The sequence below is a fragment of the Molossus molossus genome, unplaced genomic scaffold (assembly GCF_014108415.1).
Source record: "Molossus molossus isolate mMolMol1 unplaced genomic scaffold, mMolMol1.p scaffold_m16_p_6, whole genome shotgun sequence".
Lineage (NCBI taxonomy): Eukaryota > Metazoa > Chordata > Mammalia > Chiroptera > Molossidae > Molossus > Molossus molossus.
In genome coordinates, this window is record NW_023425399.1 from 2,419,491 (window position 1) to 2,443,718 (window position 24,228).

General features: G+C 55.7%; 1 protein-coding gene across 1 annotated transcript in view; it reads right to left on the reverse strand.

Annotated features, from left to right (window-relative positions):
- PHACTR3 (phosphatase and actin regulator 3) overlaps positions 1-23,920 on the reverse strand; it is a 108,954-nt gene extending 85,034 nt beyond the window's left edge. The window contains exon 1 of the mRNA XM_036244646.1: positions 23,803-23,920. Coding sequence (XP_036100539.1) covers positions 23,803-23,920 — 118 coding nt within the window. The remainder of the gene's footprint in view (positions 1-23,802) is intronic.
- Positions 23,921-24,228: the final 308 nt, after the last annotated feature.

Consider the following 24,228-nt stretch of genomic DNA (forward strand, 5'->3'; position numbering starts at 1 on the left):
AGGTAAAATAGCAGCACCTTCTCAAAAGAGAATATCAGTCAAGAGAGGGACATCATTTAAAAGAATCCAATGTAAACTGGATTTGAAAATGACAATAACCAAAATGAACAGTCCACTCGAGGGGATCGCCAGTACCTCTGAACTTGCAGAATCATCATCAAACGTGATGACAGATTACTCAATCTGAAGAGCAGAGAGAAAAAGAAGAAAGGGGGAAAAAAAGGCGAGAAAAATAATCAGAGGCTCAGAGAAGTTGGGGTCACCCTTAAGTGCACCGACGTATGCATAATGGGAGTAGCAGAAGGAAAGCTTGAGGAAGGGGCAGAAAAACAGTAATGGGAGAAACGACGGCTGAAACCCCCCCAAATTTGGTTTCACTAAGTAATCTATACACCCAAGAAGCTGAATAAGCTCCAAACAGGATAAATGCAATGAGATCCATATCCAGTTTTTGCTACTGAATCTGTGATAAGCAGCCTCGGATTTCTCCCCTGCTAATAACTCCTGGCTGTGGTTTTTCTCCGGGCAGCAGCCTGGCCGTAGTGTCTTGAACTCGGTGAGCTACACCCCACTGCTCCCCAAGGAGACGCGCCCGCGCACGCCGGCAGTACATAAATGCTCCCACTTCTCCGAATCTCACCAACCCCAGCCCTGACGTAGCCCACGCTTTTACTTTGGCCAGTCCGATGGGTGGAAATGATCTCTCGTTTTAATTTGCATCGAACGAGACGCCGTTTGACAACAGTATCTTTCTTTAATGGCAAAGTCGCCTTTCAATCGGCGCTTTAAAATTAATTTTTACTCCCACCGGAACAATCGGCCTAATGCAAACGACGAGCAGCTTTTCATTCTTCTTCCTCCCCCAAGAACTTAGCGTCACCGTATCTGCTACCGTTTGTGGAGACCTCAGCAGCGTGCTGATATGTAAGGCGTACACTTTATTAATGTTAGAGAAAGACGCAAGTACGGCCATGCGGATCCAGTTGCAACACCCCCCGGGTTGGGTCCGAACAATGACTCTCTTGACGTCTACGTATTTCTTCGTTTTCTGTGTTTCATAGCAGAAACACGGGTGTCCAAGAACCCTGTCTTAGAAAATACCACCCCAAACCTCTGCACATTTTGTATTATGAATATTACTCTGTACCCAGAGCCTAATGTCTCATGGCTTACCGTCTCATTTTTGTATGCTCATTTGCCAAAAGGAAATTCTTCCCAGGTCCCTTCGTATCTGTTTCTATACCCATAAAATAAAATATGTGTACATCTATAAGTTATTCATCTATATACATATACATATATATTTTTAATCCTCACCCAAGCATATTTTTCCATTGATTTTTCAGATAGAGTGGGAGGGTGAAAGAGAGGGAGAGAAAGGGAGAGAGAGAGAAACATTGATGTGAGAGAGACTCATCAATTGCTTGCCTCCCGTACGACCTCACCCAGGGCTGGGGATCCGAACTCCAACAGAGACACGTGCCCCCAACCGGGAATCAAACCCACAACTCTTTGGTCCAAGGGCCGACACTCCAACTGCTGAGCCAAACCAGCCAGGGCTAGTCATCGATATTTTGACATGTGTGCCAAACTTATCTTTTGACCTTCGGGGGAAAAATCAGTATACAGGAAAATACTACTTGCCTTTCAACACTGAACCCACTGGAAACCTACCGGTTAGCCAGTGCACAATGAAACCCCTGAAACAGCTCAAGCCAGTGCAACAAAAGCTCACCCGGAAAAGCAGGTCCCCCGCAAAGAGGGGCACGGTGAAAGGCCGCATTGTGAGTTTTTGTTTTGTATTTTTAACATGTCACGGTCAACACTGGCTTGTGGGACAATTTGTACCTTACACGGAATGTACTCCAATGTATTGGTGACATTTCTATACCACAAGAAATGTCATGCTGAATAGAATACTTCTGAATATTACGGAGTCATGACTGGGAGAAAGTCTTCAAAATAATCCAATTGTACTGGCATCTGAGTTCTTAAGAGGAATAAGCATTTCCAACCAAACCTAATAGGATGCTGCTTGTAATGGATTGAGGTGCAGAGAAGTTCTTCGAACCCAAGTAAAAATACGGCGAAAGCCCATGAAACCCCCAAGTATCCATTGCATTACCACAGAACCCAGCTGGTATAATTTAGCCCTTAGTTTACATCGTGAAATCCATAGAGTAAGCTCTCACTTCATATTGACAATAGGTTCTTGGAAAACACGACTCTAAGCAAAACAACATAGAAACCAATCTGACTAACAGAGCGAGACGTAAGACCCTACGGCATGTTTCCAGCCACAAAACCATCTCCAGACTTCGCAATGAGGACCCAAAACACTTCTAATGTTAAACACCGACATCCATGTGAGTTATCCATTCATTTAAGAACAATTCGTAAAACAGGAAAAGTCATTCTTTTCCACCCCACTTATTCCAGCTCAGGGCTGTAGGTGACCAGAGCTTCTCCCAGCAGCTCAGGGTGCACAAGGGACCCACCTGGACAGGTCGCCCTTCCATGACAGGGTCATTCACACCCACACACACTCAGACTGGGCCAACTTAGACACATCAGTTCACGTAACGGGCACACGTGGGGGTGTGGGAGGAAACCCACGCAGACGGGGAGGGACGCCAACTCCACACAGACAGATGGCGCTGAACGGATCGCTGTTATTTCAGGCCCCGCTGGACTGGCCGTAGAGAAGAAGGCATGAGCTGCAGCTTACCGCTAAGCCTTGGCTGAATCTACTTCAGTAACACGTGGCTGTGCGTGGCGGACAGCCTGCTAACGTGTGTGCCTTGAAAAATCTTTTCAGAAAGATACATTTCTCCACCAAGCATTAAATAGAGTCGTTTTGCTCTAACCACTGCCATAATAACTTCTCTTATAACAATTTCATAGATGGGTTGTTTGCTATTTGCTTTTCAATATGCTTGCCATAAAAGTGCAGTCTCATTAGCCTTTTTTAAAATGGGAGGCCAAGTCATAGAAATAAAACTCAGGAATTAACTCAACTACATAAACAATTACCCAGCACATAAACTCGGGGCGGGGGGGATCGTTTGTTTTTTTACCATTTTCCTAAGTCAACAACACTTAACTCGATGGGGCCAAGGAACCTGGAGCTTCAACATGCACACTTCACGTCTCATTGTTTCAACACAGGGGTTTGCAAACAGGGGGATGTGAGGTCTCCCTGGTACTGGCGAGTCTTTGGCAGAGACGGGGACCCGTCACCCCCAAGCCCTCCGGCAGGTGAAGCAGGAGGCAGGAAGTCTGTGCATCCTCAGGGAGAGCCAGCTTCTCTCTGTCCCTCACCCCCACGCTGAGTCACACCAACACAATCCATCATTTTACCAATCCAAACGTGTCCCCTTTAATTAGTGCCGAAAGCACATGACCGTGATGGATGCTGGCGAGCTGAGGAGAGGACAGACTCCATCTTCAGCACCAAGGTCAGCGCAAGCCTGTTTCCTGAGGAATCAGATGGTGTTGTCAACCCCAGAGGGTCAGGTCTTCAACTCCCTCCCGGGGCACCCACCCACACCCTGCCCGGGGAACCAGACTCCGGCCATCCTCCTGCTGGTTACGGATTCGTGAAGAACTTTCATGAAGATTCTGCAACAGACTCTTCCCTACCCAACAGCTGTCACACCCTTTTCTGGTGCAGCCCCTGGGGTGCCCACCCCTTGCCCACTCACCTGTGTGGTCTGAAAGAGGCGGACCACCTCCAGGCCAATAACAAACAACTTCCTAGAGTTCTGTGTTTGAACTAGTAGGAAACAGAAACTCCTCTCTCCCCACGTTGGCTGGCTGGAGCCTGAAGCCCACGAGGGTCCCCAGAAGAAGGAAGAGTGGGTGGGCCGTGTTCATGGCTCATTACATCACGGAATGTGGAAGTACACGCACGGTGCCATTGGAACAAAATCAGTACGCGCTGACAGGCAGACAGCTGGTACGTGCTACACACTTTCTATTTATCATCTTCGCTCCAGCTCTCATCATTGTGTTAAATCACTGTGGCTGAGCCCGGCCGGTGTTGCTCAGTGGTTGAGCACTGACCCCTGCACAGAGAGGTCACCAGTTCAATTCCCGGTCAGGGCACATGCCCAGGTTGTGGGCCTGATCCCCAGTGGGGGGCGTGCAGGAGGTGGTCAGTCGATGTTCTCTCTCATGGATGTTTCTGTCTCTCTCTCCCTGTCCCTTCCTCTCTCTCTGAAAATCAATAAAGAAAAATAAATAAATAACTGTGGCTGATACTGCGTGGGTGCAAGGAATGGCACCAGGGCCCTGGCACACTTCTCTGGGGGTCCCTAAAACCACCCCACAAGGTAGACGCCCTGGTATCACTCGGGAGCTGCAGAAACTCAAGCTGAGTGGCCACGTGATCTGGTCCAGGGCCACAGTGCCAACAGGCGAGCCCGGTTTCCGCTGGGTCCGCCTGCCCGTGTCCCACATCTTTCTCCTCCACCGTGCATCCCGCCGTGGCCGTGACAGCGTGACCCAGGTGTCAAACAGCTGTTCCACCCATCCGAGACTTGAGGGAGTTCTCCGCCACCCCATCCACAAAAGGAGGTAGCAAGGCCTGGCTGCCGGGCGCCCATGAGGAATGGATGGGCCGACACCTGCCAACGGCCCAGGGGTCCTCGCTCAATACAAGCTGCTCTCAGACCCGACCCCCAGCCCACAAACTGCCAAAGGCACAGGCGCTGGTTCATAGCCACTGGTCCCACCCGGAAAGAACAGGAGCTGGAGAAATGACCAGGGCTATTTCCAAGCAGTGACTTCTGGGGACACGTCCTGTTCAAGATCAAGGTGATGCAAATCCAGACAAGTGATGTTTCACCATCAGACAGACCAAGACGGGCAGGTGGGCAGGGCCCGGCCTCCACCATGTGCGAGGGAGCGGAAGCTTCTAACACCTCCGCGGGAACATGAGTTCATCAAAGGCTCTTAGGAGGACAGACACATGGCAACTCTGTGTGAACACGAAACACACACAGACACAGCACAGCAAGGGAACTTGTCACCGCACTGCCTGTGAAGTCCCCAGCAGTAAGTGGACCGACGGGCCATCCGGAGAGGCTGCTGTCCCGCCGAGAACCCTAGAGCCATTAACCACAATTCCATGGTCGGTGAGCCTGCCCTATGGACAAAGTGGGTGACATTCGGCAAGTGTTATCACACCCCCTGCCGTGGACAAACACACGAAAGTGACACCACGTGACGTATGCAGACCAACGTATTCACAGGGCTTCAGTTTTAAATCGTGGAATTAGATATCTTAATGTTTTAATATTAATATCTTAATATTATCTTCATGCTTTTCTTTCTTTTTTTTTTTTATCCTCACCCGAGGACATTTTTTGTTCAGGTAGAGTGGGAGGGAGAGAAAGGACGAGAGAGAGAGAGAGAGAGAGAGAGAAACATCGATGTGAAAGGGACACATCGAGTGGCTGCCACCCGCACGACCGACCAGGGCTGGGAACAAACTGTAACTGAGGTACGTACCCTTAGCGGGAACCGAACCCGGGTCTCTCGGGACCGCAGGCTGATGCTCTAACCGCTGAGCCAAACCGGCCAGGGCTCTTCATGCTTTTCTATGCTTAGCAAATATTTCACAAGACAGTTGCATATTTAGAACTAAAAGTGTTTTTGCATAAGCAAAAACCAAAGACGAGTGAAGTCGGCAGACTTCCTCTGTCCTCACCCTAGCCAAAGCCAGCACCCTCCACCCTGACACTTTCCAAACGAGATCCTAGCGTGCGGATCACACAGGATGTCACCTGTCACTCTCGGAGACAGAAGAATCGCATCATTGCACTGTCCAAAATGCTAGCCTCTAGCCACAGGAGGCTGCTTACATTTAAATGAAACAACGCTAAGTAAAGTGTAAAATTCCTTTCGCAGTTGCACCGGCCGCATTTCAAGCATTCAGTTGCCACATGTGGCCGGCGGCGGCCACGCCGGGCAGCACAGACAAAGACATTTCCATACCAGCAGAGACTTGCAGACAGCCCTCGGCTCTGACAAACCTCTGACGTGGCCCAGAGAAGGCACAGGCACGAGAGAATGGCCCTAGTGTGGGGGGAGGAACTGGTTTCCTGTGAAGGGCCAGAGAATTAACGTTTTAGACTTTGAGGGTGAGACCGCAAGGACTCAGCTCTGACACTATCCTGTGAAAGAAACCACAGACAATAAATACGTCAATGAACGAGGGCAGCTGTGTGCCAATCAAACTGTATTTACAAGCACAGGACGCGGGCTCACGGGCACAGTCTGCCGACCCCTCTAGTGAATGCCAGTATCACTACCAGCACTAACAGCCAACACCCTTCGCCCTAATGTTACCCTGTGTGGGGTACCAACTTGGGTGGTCTGCCCACAGGTTCTCACTCACCCTGCCCTCCGCCCAATCATACTGTTGTCATCCTCCTTGTACAAACGAGGAAACTGAGACACAGAGCTAAGTAACCAACCCAAGTGGAGCGGTTGGGACCATCCAGGACATGCTGAGCCCGGGGTCTGTACTGGTGACCACAGCCGTAGTCCTTCATGAAAATCAAAGAAAACTCTATCAAATTCTGGCCCCTCGGGCACTGAAAGTCACCCTGGGCTGCAAACCCTTCCGTGGGCTTTGGAAGGGCTGAGTCCACCGTGGGCATTTCACGGGCAATGAAATGAAGACTCAAAGCATGGAACCGAACAGCTACGGAATAATAAGCACATTAGTATTTCAACCTCGCAAAGAAATAATGTAAAAATTGGACATTTCCCAGTAACTTTGTACAGCTGAGTGGTTTTGGAGAAAATATTCTTTGGAAAATTCAAAATGATCATTAAGGTTAGGAACCTATTAGTTAATCTGTTACAAAGCCTTTGGTTTGTAAGAACCTCCTGTCTCCACGTTCTAAATAATTAATCGTGTTATCCATTAACCCCAACGCTTACATTGTTCCAGGGACCAGAGTCTACAGCCACCAAGGGCAGGAAATTATGAGCATGGATGGCTTGTTATTAAAATTAAGTATGTTCTTAGCAGCTCCTCGGAATACCTCTCTCAGTGACTTAGCTGTCCAGGACGTGTAAACCCAGGCAAAACCCCACTTTTATGAAAAAGACTGAACCCTCGGCACCCTAACTCGCAGGTCCTTCCTGCAACACGGATCACCCACAGATGACTCTTCTCATCCCCCCATCAATGCCTACAGCTCTTCAAAGACACTCTGCTTTCAAAAGCCTTCAGGAACATCCCTGGCCAGTTTGGCTCAGCGGTTAGAGCGTTGGCCCATGGACCAAAAGGTCTCAGGTTCGACTCCCAGTGGAGGACATGTACCTGGGTCGCAGAACGCAACCAATCGATGTGTCTCTCTCACATTGACGTTTCTCTCCCTCTGTCTGTCCCCCTCCCTCCCTCCCACTCTATGTAAAAATCAACGGAAAACATCCTTGGGTGAGAATTAACACCACCACCTTCAGGAACCACGGTTAGGCAGCACCGAAGACTGGTGGGGAGACGGGTCATCTCCTGTGGTCTCCCCAGGACGGACACTGGGCTTGGAAGGAGTGGTGACATGGGGGTGGAGATGGGCCTCTGGGTTCTACCGGTCCTGTGATCTGTGCATGCTTCTCGCTTCCTCTCCGAGCCCGTGAGGATCAGAGCTCTCGGCTGCGGGGGCCGACCCCAGTGGGAACCAGCTTATGTAGTAACGAGACCTTATTTAACTGGGAGGCCCAGGGCGCACCAACCTCACACTCATCTGGATCCAGGACTGAACTCCCCACCGGGAAGTCAACCCTCACCTCCCTGCTCAGCTGTCCCCGGGGCCAGATCCAGTCCCAGGCAGGTCCAGCTGGCCAGTGTGGGGAATGACCACAACTCCAGGCTCACATCCTACCAGCTCAGTGACCTCTTAGTGGGCAGGAAGTACCTCTTTCCCAAAGCTCCAACCAAGGTCCTGGCATTGACTCGATGCCAACCTAAGTCATGTGTCATCTGAGGACCACTCAGGATGCAGAGGGACACAGGTGGAGAGAGGTGTGCTCTGCACGGCCACAGTGTGTGAGGAACAGTAGTGCATTCATAGGGTCTCCCCAGCTTTGGGGCTCAACCCCACACATCCTGGAGTGGAGGGTCAGAGACGGGGGAAACCAAGGCAGCAATGCCTGTGACTTGCTGCAGCCTACAAGGAGCACAGAGATGAGTGGTCAGAGCCAATGCAGCCCCCCAAGATGAAGGTGGGGGAGGGAAGGGCAAAAACAAGGGCACCAGGTACCCTGGCTCAGTCTTGGAAAGAATCGCGTGGCCACCACGTACTGCACGTGGCTTCTGGGAACAGGAGGACTCCAATGAGGACATGGAAGTCCCCGTTCTTCCAGTCACACTCCCAGCCTTCCGCCTGTCAATCCATGCCAGATACGGTGACATTCCCCGAGTCCCCACGACATGGGCATAGCGCAGTGAGGTGTTCTTGGCTCCACACACTTTAAAAGGCGGTCCTCTATTGAGCAGGTAGCCTTCCTGATTCTTTGGACCTGAAATTATATTTCTCTTAGGAAATAACAGTTGGATGTTTCTTTTGTTTCTTTATTGTTGTCCTTTTGTTTTTAAACATCCTGTGTGGACCAAAATTTAACTGTTGGCCACTGGGCTCTGCCTTCCTTTCCTGGTTCAGCCACCTTTAATGATGGGGCGGAATAGACACTCCCGTCCCCTCTCCGCCCTCCACTGCCCTGCAAGGACTCTGGTCCCTTGTCATTGCGGAGAGGACGGCAGTGAGCTTGCGAGGGATGGGCGTGGGGGGGGACAGAAGGCCAGGCACTGCACAGGGTGTTCCCGGGACACTCAGGAAATGCAGTCTCCGGCCCCTGCCTAGACCTGAGGAGTCAGAAACCACATTCCAACCAGATGCCAGGGGTCCTGTGCACAGAGAGGTTTGAGAACACCAGACCCATCTTTGGTCAAGGTCCTCTTCTTGCTCATTATGTCATTTGGGGGCTCCCAGATTTTAGCTGGAGACACATTTCCCTGTCAAATCTTCCCTCCCCACATGGAGGTGGGTACTACTCTCTCCACACCGCACTCCTGACTTCCATTCCACCCTGCCGGCCAACAGTCACCTCGCCTGCCCCCACGCCAGCTCCTGCGCTGGGGACACCTCCCCCCCAATTCCCACAGACCCCTCGCCCTTCCCCATCTGCACCAGGCACATAACCTCCTCCAGGCCCCAGCCGCCAAGGAATGTCCTTGACAGGCTTACCCCGGCCAGCACGTCTCGTTGACTGAGGGGGTCCTGGGAGAGGAACGGGGTGGGCTGTCCCTTCCCTCCGAGGGAAAGCAGGGAACACCTGTGATGACCTCGACTGTGTGCCCTGAAATTCGTAGGCTGGATTCCTGAGCCCCAGTACCTCAGAATGTGAGCTTCCTGGGAACAAGGTCTTTCCGGCAGAAATGAAGACACTCGGGGCGGTCAGGTGCACTGTGACCAGACGCACAGACTATTGCAACCTGATGCACGGACAGCCGCGCAGACGCACAGCACCACCACACACGGATACGCAGACGCACAGACAGCTGCGCAGACGCACAGACACACAGCTGCGCAGACGCACAGCACCACACACAGATACATAGACACACAGACAGCTGCGCAGACGCACAGACACACAGCTGCGCAGACGCACAGCACCACACACGGATACGCAGACGCACAGACAGCTGCGCAGACGCACAGACACACAGCTGCGCAGACGCACAGCACCACACACAGATACATAGACACACAGACAGCTGCGCAGACGCACAGACGCACAGACAGCTGCGCAGACGCACAGACACACAGACAGCTGCGCAGACGTGCAGACGCACAGACAGCTGCGCAGACGCACAGCACCACACACGGATACATAGATGCACAGACAGCTGCGCAGATGCACAGAGCCACGTAGACGCACAGACAGCTGCGCAGACGCACAGACACACAGACAGCTGCGCAGACGTACAGACGCACAGACAGCTGCGTAGACGCACAGCACCACACACGGATACATAGACACACAGACAGCTGCGCAGATGCACAGACACACAGACAGCTGCGCAGACGTACAGACGTACAGACAGCTGCGCAGACGCACAGCGCCACACACAGATACATAGACGCACAGACGCACAGACAGCTGCGCAGACGTACAGACGCACAGACAGCTGCGCAGACGCACAGAGCCACGTAGACGCACAGACAGCTGCGCAGACGCTCAGAGCCACGTAGACGCACAGACACACAGACAGCTGCGCAGACGGACAGACGCACAGACAGCTGCGCAGACGCACAGAGCCATGTAGACGCACAGACGCAGAGCCGCACACAAACGCAGACAGCCATGCGGACGCACGGACAGCGGCGCGGACGCACGGACAGCCGCGCAGAGGGAAGGCGGTGTAACAGCCTCAGGGAGGAGATGGCCTCTGAAGCCAGGACAGAGGCCGGGCACAGATTCCCCCTCACCGTCCTCAAAGGAGCCAGCCCTGCCCACGCCTTGACCTCAGACATCCCGCCTCCAGACCGGCGATCAGTTTCCCTTCCTGAAGCCACCCATCTGTGGTGCTTTGTCAGGGGGGCCACAGGACACCACTGCAGCCCCCGGAGGGGAAGGGGACAGAAAAGGACGAACCTCCTCGGTCCCCAGCCTCAGTGGGAACCAGGGAAGCAAGAACCTGGGAGTGGAGAGGAGGTTGCCACTGGCCCAGACCATGGAAGGGACCCAACAGAGGGTCAAGAAGCCACGTGGGGCAGGGCCAGCATTGCCAGGGTCATCTCAGGAGCCAAAGAGGCTTTCATCCAAAATAGAGGCTCACCTGATTGTGGTAAAGTTATAAATGCAGTAAAACTTCACACAGCCGCACACTGAACAAAAGTGCCCGGGGAGTCTGGGGACCTGGCTGCACCTGCTGGCTGGGCAGTGGGACTTCCCGGTCCCTCTGTTGGCTTCCGCCAGCGCAGTCTGTGGGGCGGCCTTCCTACCAAGGGGCGCTCTGTGCCCTTTCCACGCGAGTTTAAAATTACTGTGAAACAAAAAGTTTAGAAAACATGCAAACATTTAAAACCAGTCTGCAGCCTGCTTCGCGCACCTCTTTCTTGGTTCAAGGCCTCTTTCCTTGGTCTCCAACATGCCCCCCAGTTTTCTGCAAACCGGCCTCCTCATGGCCTAGCTGAACAGGGCGTCGGGGAGCCACCCAGAACACGCATCCATCCTCAGGCAGGTATGGAGGCCCACCTGGAGCCAGCAGAAAATGAACCCATCCCCTGGCCACTTTGTTTCTCTGTTCATTTGTTCGGACAGAGCCCAGGAGAGAGCAGGGCCGCTTCCTCCTGGAGCAGACGAGCCACAGCCAGGAGCAAAGGGCTCATTCACGGCAGACACGCGCAGCTCCTGTGGAGCCCTGGCGAGGGGCTCGCTTCTGTGAAACACCTAATTTCAGTTTCTAGCCATGGCTCCCTCTTCCACAGTGTCCCCTGGCCCGCCTCAATGGTGGGCCTTGTCCCGGGCAGCACAAAGCCGCCTTTGCGAGGGAAGCCCAGAGGAGGGAGGCTGCAGCTGAGGGGCGTCGCCAGCTGTGACTGGCCCATTCTTCCAGGACCCTAGGCTGGCCCTGCCAGGGAGCAGGGCTCCCAGCTCCTCGGTGCCTTTCCCGTGGCAAGTGGGAGTGAGAATAAATCCTGGGGAGGAAGCGGGAGAGAAGCACAGGACCCGGACCACACTGCTGATGTGCTCACAGGACTCAGAAACGTCTATGCCAAATCCTTAAGAGGGAGGGGCTCACCTGTCACCTGGGCCATTGAAGCAGGAGTGGGACTCTACCTGGGCAGGAATGCCAAAGCAAGGTGGAAGGAGGCAAGTGATGGATGGACGGATGCATGATGGATGGATGGATGGATGGATGGATAGATAAAGAAAAACGAGGGGAAGAAGGGACGAAGGCAGGCAGGAAGGAGTACATATTTCTTAGACAGGAAGGCACAGCTGAATTGTGGATGCCAGGTGAGGACCCGGCCTAACCAATGCCGACTGGTCCCAGATGTCCTCACACACCTCTCCCTAACCCCACGCACTGTTTCCACTCGGTGTCTGATAGGTCTCCAGATCAGGACCTGCTGAAGACTGAAGGGAATATGGGCTTGCCGGACTTCCAGCCTGCTCACAGCCATGTGCCCCCATCACTGCTCAGAACAACCTCCTCCCAGGTGCTCAGGCCACACCTCAGGTCATCCTTGATCCCTCTTTCTCTCTCTCTCTTTCTCTCTCTCTCTCTCTCTCTCTCTCTCTCTCTCTCACACACACACACACACACACACAATTCTGCCCCACAGGTCTGATCCTTCAGCACATCTCAACTTTCCCAACAGACTCAGACCGTGGCCACGTCTCACCATTCCGCGCTCTGTGGCTGTCTTGGTTTTGGTTTGCCTTCCCCTGAAAACGGAGCTCGAGGTGGACTGAAGTGCAGGCAGTTTATTTGAAAGATGCCAGAAAACAGGCATGAGGGAGCAGAGGGAGGGAGGGAAGGAGGAAAAACCAACTCAGGCACCTGCTGGGGGAGGAGCAGGGCAGGGTGTGATCCTGTAAGAGCTCCAAGAACTGTCCCCTGAAGGGGAGACTGCGACTTTCACCCCAGTGCCTAGGTGAGGATTACCCCTTGGGGTGACCTCCCCGGGCGCGCTGGCACACTGCTCTCTGGTAGGGGTCCTGAGGCAGCTGGCTCACGCCTGAGGCCAGGCCCTGGTGGTGCCAGCCGGTCAGTCTCTACCAACCAACTGGGTGATGAAGGGCCGTGGGGGTGTAACCTCTGCCAAGACCATGGTGCCCATTTCACGCTTCCAACATGATATCCACCAGCTCAAAAAACTCCCTGAAAATACAGGCCTGGCTCTCATGCACCAGTGTGAGCCGCTCCAACATGCGCCTTGTCACCCATCTGCGCATGACCGGGGACCACAACCAAGGACAGGCAGAGGAGGCCCAGGGGAATGCGCTGCAGGCGCCAGCATGTCTGCTGCAGACTAGGACTCCGAGCCGTGTGATGACATGGTCTCTACCTCTGCCTTGCCCGGTGGTCTAATCTGTGCACTGCAGCCTGACCAGCCCCTTCCGAGTGTTAGCTCTGGGCCACGTCCCCGACATCCCAACCCCCAGCTGCAATCACAAATTCCAGACAGAGTTTGGATAGATTTCATTTGTAAGTTCCCCACGGAGGGTTTCGAGGAACACGCCCAGCTCTGAATGCTTGGGTTGAATGCCCTTTAAAATTGGGGGGCTGGCCTCTTCCCAGCACAGCATAAGCACAAAGCTATTGGCTCTCCGAGTTCCCCAGACACCCCCACACTACCTCCACCTCCTGGCCTTTATTGGCCATTCTCCCTGCCCAGCACCCCTTTCCTTCCGCTGGGGCTGGTTCACTCCAACCACATTTTGGCTCAACTCAAGTGGCATTGCCCTTGGACACTTTGTCTGAGCTCCCCCAACCCCTTCACAGCCCCCGGGACAGCCCTCACCTGGCATGACTGGGCATTCACCTATAGGATAACATGGCCCAGGCCCGTGCCCACCAGACTGCTCCGTGGGGAGGGGACAGCCTCACTGCTCTGTGTGGTGCCCCTGTGTCTGGCATCACACCTGGCCCAAGACAGGGCACTCGGTTTGCTGGATGGGAAGAGGAAGGGACGGGGAGGAGAACCACACTTCCAATGAGCTGAATGTATGTCACCCATCTTTGGGGTGACTTCTTTTTCCACCCAGGTTCTCCACTCCTTTTGAGGGCAAACATCAGTGAACGCCCCTCTCCAGCTAGCGCTGGCTCCTGAGATGTCACCCATGAAATGGAACTGGGCCCCCAGGTGCTCAGGGAAGAAATGACCCCGCAGCCTCCTGGCTGAAGAGTTCACGGAGCACAAGGCTCCATCAGAATCCAGGGGCAGACCCGGAGCCGGGAAGCCCAGGATGAGTGGCGGCCGGATGTTTTCCTACGGGAGCTGCTCCAGCGAATCCCTCCTGGAGTCCACTCTTACTAGTTCATCTCAAAACCGCACAGAGACCAATTATTAACAAATTTGTAGGCTTATTTTTAGCAAATGCTCTTACTAATGAATCTCCCTCTGAGCTCCTGCCCTCTGGCTGCTCATTCACTCCTGGGATTTCCCACAGGGTGCGGCCGGCTCACCTGAAGTCACCGGCTCTGTTGTCGTGTGCGCGGGGGTGGGGGGCCTCAATTGTGTTTTTCTTATGGAGACACGAATAGTAATAAGAAGGGGCTGCTGGGTGCCATCACCTTAGACTCAAGACAAAGCCAGTGCTCACTGAGCGCCTGCCGCGAGCCAGGCTGTTCTGGAGCTGAGGACGGAGCGGGGCACACGGACCCTCAAGGAAAAGAGAGGCAGAGACATTTCCCAGAGCGGGAAAGAATCAGAAAACTGCTCAAAGAAAACCATCACCTTAAAATGTCAACGCTATTTGCAATAATTATCTTAGGGAAAGCCCTTTGGGTCCCAGGGGAGACGAAGCAGCTAGGAGCCCCCAGCCCCCACCCAGGGAGGCTGCCCAGCCAGCGGATGCCTAGGCCACGCTGTTCCTGTGCTCCCTGTTTTATTTCATTAAATGTCCCCTGTTGCCCTTCCTGCTAAAAGAAAGAGAAAGAGAGAGAGAGAGAGAGAGAGAGGGAGGAAACAAAGTAGCCCTAAATCTTGTGTTGTTCTGTCACCAGCTACTTGCAAGGACTAGGGAAAGAGAACCACAGTGAAAGCCGGAGGCGGTCAGCTTCGCCGTCCGCACGCTCCTTCCTGAGCCCCAAACCCACCCGGAGAAGCCCAGGAGCCTGTGGTCAGCTCAGTGCAGTCACAGCCCAGACGTGTCCCAGCTGGAGCCGACTCAGCCCTCAACCTTGGCCTTTGGCTTGGGCCTGTTACCCTGCACGGTCTGCCCCTGCCCCCCAGCCCAGCTCCCCGACTGGCAGCCAGGCACAGGGCCTGGAGAGCAGCCCCCACTGTGCCCCAGCTCCCAGCCATTAGGCGGGCAGGGCAGAAAGGTCCCACAGGGATGCCCAGTCGCACCCGGCTGTGGTGACCAGGCCAGGAGGGACTTCTTTCAGCATCAAGAGGACATCAGCGGGAGATGTGAGCCCCCGGGAACCTCAAAACGGCACAGGACCAGAGCTTCTCAGTGTCCCGTGAGCAGGGTCCTCTGGGAGGCCGTGGGTGGTGGCTTCTCTGTGGCGAAGAGAGATGGCTAAGGCCAGCTCACAGCTGCCAGGCTCCCCCTGCGTTCCAGGCACCGCGTCCAACACTTTGCGAGACCAGCCCGTCTGACCCTCACCACCACCCTTCCCGGCAGGTCCTGGGTAAGTCATCCTCATTTCACAGTCGGGAACCCTGAGGCCCAGGTGTCGGGTGTATCTGTCAAAGCCACACAGACCCAAGCAGTCTGACACCAAAGCGTCCACGCACCTCAGCTGCCCTCAATGCCTTGCCTGCTGGCCTCCCCGTGTCAAGACCCCTCCATGGTAGAGGCCGCAGGAGACTCCAGTAGGCATCAGCGGGAGCCTCTTGGCCCTGGGAGCCCCCAGTCCACAAGGGCAAGGAGCCTGCTGTGCGGACGGCACCGTGGCCCCGGCTCCCCACCCCTCCTGTATCTGTGTGTGACTTGCCTGCCCCTCCCAGGGGGGAGGAGTGTATTTTCTTCCCCTTGACTTTAAACTGGCCCATGTGCCACTTCAACAGAATTGGAGGCTCCGTGCATTCCCACCGCTGCCACGAGGCGCCCTCGCTGGGGCCCAGGAGGATGAGGTGCACCTGGAGGTGAGCCACCCGCTGAGCCCATCTGCACCGGATGGGCGGCACCGTCCACGCACCGACACCGGAGGAGGGTTGCTCTGCTGCAGAGCCCTGCGGTCCGGAAGCACCTCTGCAGCGGAGAATGGACCGGGCACAACACAGAAGAGGACACATCTGGGCAGCTGGCACTCGATTACAGGTGTGTTCTGCCATCTTACTGGTCAGAGTGGTATGTCCCCAAGCAGACTGCGAGCTGCCAGGATGCTTCACCGGTTGGCAGCTAAACAAATAGGAATCGAAGGCTCACCAGGTCATGACCACCCACGAGCGCACCTTCACGTTGCCGACACCGGCAGCACCTTGTCTCTCATGCTTTGGGGCTCGGCCAGCACCTCTTTATCAATGCTTTATGCCCATCCCCCCTGCAGGTACCCCAGTCAGACGTGAGGAGAGACCGGAAAGTAGAGAAGGTGCGGTGGCCCGAGCGCCGTGCCCAGGGGCTGAGCCGCCCGATGCTGGGAGCGCTCCAGCCTGGCCCACGGCGCCTGCTGGGCACCGGCCAAGGTCAGCCACAGCCGGCCCACCTCACTGCAGACACGCACGGTGAGCGCTGCCTGGGACCATGTTCTCCTGCCAAGAGGAAGTGGAAAGATCATTTTTGGCTTATCTTCCTGACTCGGAGCCGATGATTATGACCAGGCAAAAGTTTCGTCTGCACATGGATACAAACTTGCAGGCAACCAAACCAGAAAGCCCCGACAAGGTAACTCACGAGTCGTGTTGAGACCAGTGGGGACGCTCACCAAGCGCTACATGGAAACAGCCGCAGAACAAGGTGCCTGTCACCGGGTGTGGCTCCCAGAAAAGCGAAGTCCCCACTCAACAGGTAAACACCCCTTGAACTGCCACCACCCCCTTCTTCCTGCCCAGAAAGCGTGCTCACTGCCGGAGCATCCTCTGCGTCTGGGCAGATCCCTCTCCTGGCTGCCTGCTAATCAAAGTCAAGTCTACTTACGCCACCCTCGGGCCATTAGATAAGGGGCGTGGCCACGCTCCTCACCCAAGTGTCTCCCTTTAACAAACAGAGCCGGGCCCCAGACCATTAAAGATGGGACCTTCAACAACTCAGCCCGTGGCTGGTTCTCTGCCGTCACCCTGCCTGACTTTCAATAAATAAATCTTGTTCTAGTGGCCATTCTAGTTAAACGAACTGGGAAATGGAAGAATACCTCTGCGTGTGTGTGTTTAAGGGATTGCAGATACAGAGCCGTGTGCGAGATGGATCGCTTGAACCAGGAATGGGGTGGAACACATTTATCTGTCCTCTCTGAAGGGCACAGGGCTTTCTGGTGGGCGGAGGATGAGGCCGGAAGAAGTGGGTGGGTAGGCAGTGGGCGGGGCATAGAGTGGGCGGGGCATCCGGGTGGGGCAGGGCATCAAACTCACCTGGATTCCAAGCCACTTCTTTATACTTCTGTGCCCATGGCAGGGTTACTCGGCCTCCCTGACCCTCTGGCCCTCGGACCCTAACTTAAGAGTTTAGAGGAAGGTTGAAGAAAAAGAAGTGTGATGACCCCAGAGATAATAGCAAGCTCGGTCCACCGTTGCTGGCACATTCACCAGACGGCCGGCTCTCTGAGGGCGATGACCTCACCAGTCTGTCTCCCTGGTAGATACTAGGAAATGAAATTTGGATGGACACAGTCATCAGGCTGAGATCACACATCTCAGCCCAACCTCTGGTTTCTTAGCAAAGAAATGTCACGGAACATAAAAACTGCTTGGGCCTCCCCGAGATGCTTCCCGTGTGGGCTCCACAGGGCAGCCCTGTGTGTCCGGGGGGGCCGGGTGCTCTGTCTGTCGTCCAGTTGCCATGACCAGGACGACGGCTGACAAGGCGGCAGCCTCTCTTATTCTCCTTCCTCTGTCCCTGCTCTTTTCAGGGGAGCCAGGCATGGCCCTAAAACAGGCCCCCGTGGCTCCCACACCCCAGAGCTGACAGTGGCCACTGGACGCCCTTCTGGCCAGGGAGGTGCAGGTGCCTGTCACCGGGTGTGGCTCCCAGAAAAGCGAAGTCCCGACTCAACAGGCAAACACCCCTTGAACTGTCGCCACCCCCTTTTTCCTGCCCGGAAAGTGTGTTCACTGCCGGAGCTGCGGCAGCCACCACGGAACCAGAGCCTGCACGGAACCACAGAGCCAACCCGCCACTGGGCCACCGGTGTGAACCACAGAGCTGGCCGCCACTGGGCCACCGGCGTGAACCACAGAGCCGGCCGCCACACTGGGCCGCCGGCGTGGAACCACAGAGCCGGCTGCCACACTGGGCCGCCGGCGCAGAACCACAGCGCCGGCTGCCACACTGGGCCACAGGTGCAAACCACAGAGCCAGCCGCCACACTGGGCCGCCGGCGCGGAACCACAGAGCCGGCTGCCACACTGGGCTGGCTGTCTACACCTCCAGTCAAAGAACCCGTCTCATTCCTGCCAGCCAGGTTCTTGACCCCATGAAGCCAAACCAATGCCCAACTGATAAACTTGCTGATATTTAAAAATCCCACTTCACACAAGAATCTGAACTCCTAGCATCTCTCTTAAAGTAGGGTGAGCTGGCCCCTCTGTGCCCCCATCCCGCGTGGCAGTGACCAGCTTGATGTAAACACACCCGCCGCCAGAGACACCCTGTGGGCCCTGCCGTGGGGACCCCGCGTCACGCAGAAATTTCAAACCCTCCGGTCATTTTCTGTAGTGAATGTGCAGAATTTTCACAATCAGAAAACACTCTAAGTTTTTTATTAGACTCTGTATTTTTTTAGAGCATCCAACTCTTATTTTTAATAACCCCGAAGAAGCTGACAAAGTAATTAGTGCATAGTCTTACTGCTAATTAAGCCACACAGACACTCCGGAAGGGGCCAGGGGACCCGTGGGACTCCGGAGCCGGAGAAGGTTCGAGGAAGAGAGCTGGGAAGACCCTGCTGGAGATGGAGGGGCCAGGTCTCCCCTCATCTCCCACGGGGCACCCTCTAAGGCCTGATGCAAAGGAGATACTAGACCGGGTGCACCTTCTGTGCGGCAGGCGAAGGGCCAGAGGCAGAGACCCCATGCGTGACGGGCGCTGACATTTCTGGGGACAGAGGTGGTGGGCCTGGGACAAGCAGAGGAGCTCCAGGTGGCAGTGACTTTGGACAGGGAAAAGGAGAGGAGGTGTGCTGGCCGCCAGCGAGGACCCACAGCTACCGGGCAGATGACTCTCGTCCGTAGCAGTGATGTGACGAGGAGGGACCAGCGAGGGACACTGAGCCTGCGCCTGGGGTGGCCCTGTGTCTGCGTGTCTGTCTGCCACTCGGGAGGGAAGCAGAGGCTCTGAAGGTGTCTCGCTCTCTGAAGTGGGTCTGTCCCTGCAGGGAGATGGGGCTGTGGCTTGTCGACAGTCGCCTCCCACTGACTGTCACTCAGCTGCTTTTATCCACAGAGGACTGTCTAGCTGGTGGGGGGCCCAGCCACCTGCCAGTCCCACACCTTGTCAGCTAGATCCTGGTGTCTGCGGCTTGTGCCCATTTGCTCCCCAAATGCTTACGGAGCCACCTGCGTGGGAGGTCTGTGCTGGACTCCCGGCTGAGACAGGGACAGTCCACAGAGAATGACAGAGACCAAGACCCTAGGCAGTGACGAGCATCATAGCGAGTCAGCATCCAGGGATGGGATCGGGGCTGGCTGGGGCGGGGCAGCTACCTGAATCTAATCAGGAGGACAGGAGGCCCTTCTGAGGTGACATGGCCCAAGACTTACAGTGGGGAGGGGTGAGCAGGGCACAGAGGTCTGCAGAGCAGAGGCCAGAGCATCGGGGCTGGACCCACAGGGCCACAGACACAGCTGTCAGAAGAGAGTCCAGGACCATGGCTGAGGACCAGGCTCAGCAGGTCCCGGGTGTGGTCCCCTGACCACCCCGTCTGTGTCACCTGGTGACGTGTTGGAAATTCACCTGGTCAGACCCTCGAAGACCTGCTGAGTCAGGAGCACAGGGTGGGTGCCCGGCCTTGGAGGTGATTCTGACAGGCACTGGGGTTTGAGAATGACTATCTATGCCAGCCCCCGGGGGACACTCGGCAATCAATGATGACATTTTTGGTTGTCACGACTGGGGCCTGGGTGCTATTGTCAGGTGCTGGGGAGATGTCAGGATGCTGCTAAACACCCTGTGACACATGGGGCAGCCCAGTGGCAGCAGGGCCAAGGCTCAGAGCCGCCCTGCACCGAGATCAAGGTCCCCCCACCGCAGGATCCTAAGGAGGCAAATCGCAAGTCCGCAGAGAAATGTGTGGGAAAGCTGTCTCAGGTGACCCTGGCCCCGTCTCTGGTCCTGGCACCTGGAGCCAGGTAGACACCGGGGAGAGAGCTGGCCGTGGAGGAGGAAGGCAGCAGGGATGGCCCTGCTGGGACCCCGGCGTGATGGCCCAGGAAGAGGAGAAGGAGCAGGGAGGCAGGGGACCAAAACCAGGGGCCCAGGCAGTGAGGTGACAGGATGGAGGAGGCTAAGGAGGTGGCCGGGGACTGGACAAGGAGGAGGGCACAGACCGTCTCCATGCTGGACCAAGGCCAGGACAGGCCACATGGTGCGGAGGCACCGACACCTTCCCAGGGCCTGGGCACAAGTGGGAACAGAGGGGACAGGGCCCCGATGAGTCTGACTCCTCGGAAGGAGAGAGGCCACGGAGATGCTGCCTGACCTGTGCAAAATGTTCGTTTTGGGAGAGACCTACAGCGTGGGACTCTTGCCGTGGGGACAGAGCGAGGATTCACACAGAAGAGCCTGGAGGAGAGGCAGGCAGAATTGTTAATGGAGCAGAGATGTAGAGAGAGTGGAAGGGCCGGCCCTCGGGGACCTCTCTCGTGCCGGCCACGCAGCCCACGGCCACAGACAGGGCCACTGAGAGATTTAACGCACTAAATAGTAATAAGGCCACAAAAGATGCTCTGTCTCACCAGCAAGCAAGAAGCCACAAATTAACAAAATGAGCTTCGTCACTCAACTGTGCAAGAGAAAACCAGGTCGACGATCTCAGGTATCGGCCAGGCTTCGGGAGAAGGGCACCCTCAGAGGTCTGGAAGGAGTGTCGATCGGCCCATTTTCCAGGAGGGTGCAGTATCACAGAAATAAAACATGGGGCCCCCTGAGACCCAGACTTCCCCCTAGCTGGGTCACACCCTGGAGGAAATTCACAGGTGAGCGCAGGAAGCTCTACCTGGGTGACTGCCACCTGTTACGGATACAATGAAACACACACACAAAGCCAAGAGCTCAACTGGGTAAATACATTCCTTGGACCCTGTGTGGCGATGGAGCCATGCAGGGGTGAGGGGGTGAGGACTCCGACACCCGGTGTGGGTAGAAACACCAGCTGAAGGACTTTTGTGCCCTGTGCTCACACATGTGTGTTCTGAAACGCCTTTGTCCCAGACAGGTGACAAGGTGCAGAGGATGTCTGTCCACTCCAGGCATCCCAGAGACAAACCCGGAGAGAGAAAGGGGTGTCACACTTCACCCCCAGTCGTGTTCTGAGTTTTCACTAAGAGAACATCAATGCACGAAAGTGCATCTGGGGGTGCAGATCATGCCCCCTCGGGCTGATTTATAAAACATAAAATCCAGATGGAAGGAGGTAACATCCACTTCACCTTGTGCGGGGTGAGGCCGCAGCTGGGCGCCGGCTTCCGTGTCCAAGAGCAGCCCTTTAGAGCAGCAGTGGACAGGTAAAGAGCTCCCAAAGGGAGAGCGGATGAAGGACTGGGGCTTTTCAGCCTCGTGAAAAAATGACTCAGGTTGGGGTGCTAATTAACCTAAAACAGCACAGTCTCTGAGAGCCCCAGGGACATACATCGGGAGAAGATCCCGTCAGGACTGGTGCACGGCAGGTTCTTACAAGCCATTCGAAAGATAATCTTGAAATAGGTATGCCCAAAGAGAAGCATGCACTGTATCAGCAAGAAGTGAGTCCCCCATCAAAAGGGGTATGCAAGCACAGGCCAAGTCAACCAGGCAAGGCGGTTGTAGAACAGGCTCCCCTAGTCCACCCTTCCTGCTTCAAGCTCCCAGGTTGCTTCCAACTTGAAGATCCTGGACCCTCTTTACGCCAGAACTCCTCCACGTAACACAATCCGTAAAAACTTCACCGCTGGCTGCCCTCGGGTAAGGTTCTCCCACCCGCGGAACTACACACACCACCGACTGTGCACCTCAGACACCTGCTCTCTGGGTCCCATTTTGACCATCTGAACTAGAGGTGAGCTCAGGTGCTTCCCCCTCCCCTGGCATCATTCAATCACGGGCATCCAAGCCCTTTCTGCCTCTCTCCCTGGTGGACAGGCACCAGCCACCTGCCGAGCCGAGTCCTCCGATCCCACCCACAGAGGCATCAATTCCCAGTCAGCAAAAAAGCCAAACCCTTCATCATTTCCGTTTCAAGTCCGCTGCCTGCGCCCGCCAGGAAGACAAAAGGAGCCGGGGAGGGTTCTCCCGTGACAAGCCACCCAACTCCCATAATTGGAATGATCATGGCCCTGCATCACACAGAGAAGCACCAGCCCAACATGGGGCGCCGGGCTTCACCCCCGAATTCTAACGAGAGGATTCAGTAAAGCCGTAAGGGTCTGCTTGTGGCCACCACCTCTGCTTGAAACTCCAAAGAAATGAGCTCAGCCTCCCAGATAGAGAAAAGCCAGGGATTTCCTCTGGCTGGTACCTTGGTTTGACCGAATGATACAGTGTCAACAGACCTAACAAAGAAATCTTACAAGCCTTGAATGGGTTTATTGTTCAACATTTCAAATGGGGTTCTGGTGCCCACAGAACTGCCTTTAATGGGTCTTTGCGGTTAGACGGGAAAGGCCCTCTGTGTTCCAGGGAAGGGATGGCCCCCTCAGAGCCATGCCCACCCAGCCCCAGGGTCTGTCCTGACGTGGATGCCCACCAGGGATCGCAAGGGAGCCCCCCTTCCGAGTCCCTGCATTTAGAAGAAATGCTCCTTCAAAGAAGGGCAGGGACAACTTATTGTCCAAACAGCATCTATGAAGAGATGGTACTTCTCTAAGATGGAATATCGGGTCCTGTGGCTTGATACCAAAACACCAGCTTTGATTCTTTTTTTTTGAGCCCTGCATTTCAGAAGCTCAGACTTCTCCCTGGGAAGTGAAAATTGCCTTCTGGTGGAGAAAGGTTTTAATGATCACTTTGCTTCCTGCGTCTCCATGGTGACAAGGAGCGCACCGCCAACCCCCCTCCTGCTTTATTAGGCTTTTCTTCCTCTCTGGAAAGTAATCAATCAAGATACACAGCCGCCTTTGTGACCGGATTTATCACCCAAACAATCGAAGCTGCCGCGGGGTGGGGAGTGGACGAAGTCCATGTAATTCAATGAAATCGGCCGGGTCCTGGCACACGCCCATCACCTCCCTGCGGGCAGCTCTGGGAACACACCTGTCCGGGAAGGTGGGCGGCGCCCAGGTGCGCCAGGCCCCGCCGGAGCTGGGCGCCCAGAGGAAGCCCCTCTGCGCGGCGGCCCCAGAAGCGCTGCCTTCCAGGGCGGGGCCACCGGGCCACCTGAGCCCCGCCCGGGGGGAGGGGGGGCAGAGCTCAGTGTCAGCACTGGCGGAGGTGGCCACGGGTCTGCCTCTCTTCCCGAGCCGGTCCGCACCCCAGGAAAGGAAGCCCCTCGGAGGGGCCAGCGCCGCCCACCAGCCAGCAAAGAGGGCCTACGCCGACACCGGCTCTAGCTGGGAAGCCAGTGCCTTTCCGGACAAAGGGCTCCCCGCGCCCCAGCCGCGTTCCGGGGGATGTGACCTGCAGAGCCTGAGCGCCTGGTCCGGCCGGGGCTCCCCAAATGCAGGCGGGGGCGCAGAGCAGCACCTGGGGCGTGCGCCCCGTGCCGCCGGCCCAGGCCTCCCCCACTCGCCCGGCCACCCCCGCCCGCCCCGTTACCTGGATTCTCCCCGGCGTCCGCGGAGGAGGTGGCCGAAGAGTCGGTGAGGACACTGGGGTCACTCTGCGAGCGGCCCCGCGACACAAGGCAGCCGCTCCCGTCCTCCGACGCGGCCATGGGCCCGGCAGGCGCGGGGGCAAGTTGGAGGGAGCCGCGTGGAATTAGAGCATCCGAGGCGGCCAAGGTCACTGCGAGGGGGCTGGAGGGGGAGTCTTTTTAAAAAGCAGAACGAAAAAGGCCCGGGGAAGGGAAGGAGCCGGAGGACCGCGCCGGGGCCGCCTCGGGGCCGTAAGACAATAGCCTCGCGGCTGCAGCCAGGCGCATCCCGGCGCGCGGCCTCGCTCTGTTATTTATTCGTGTTTATTCCCATTCTTCCGTCTGTATTCCAGGAAAAAAAAAAGTTGAACCAGGAAATAAAAACTTTT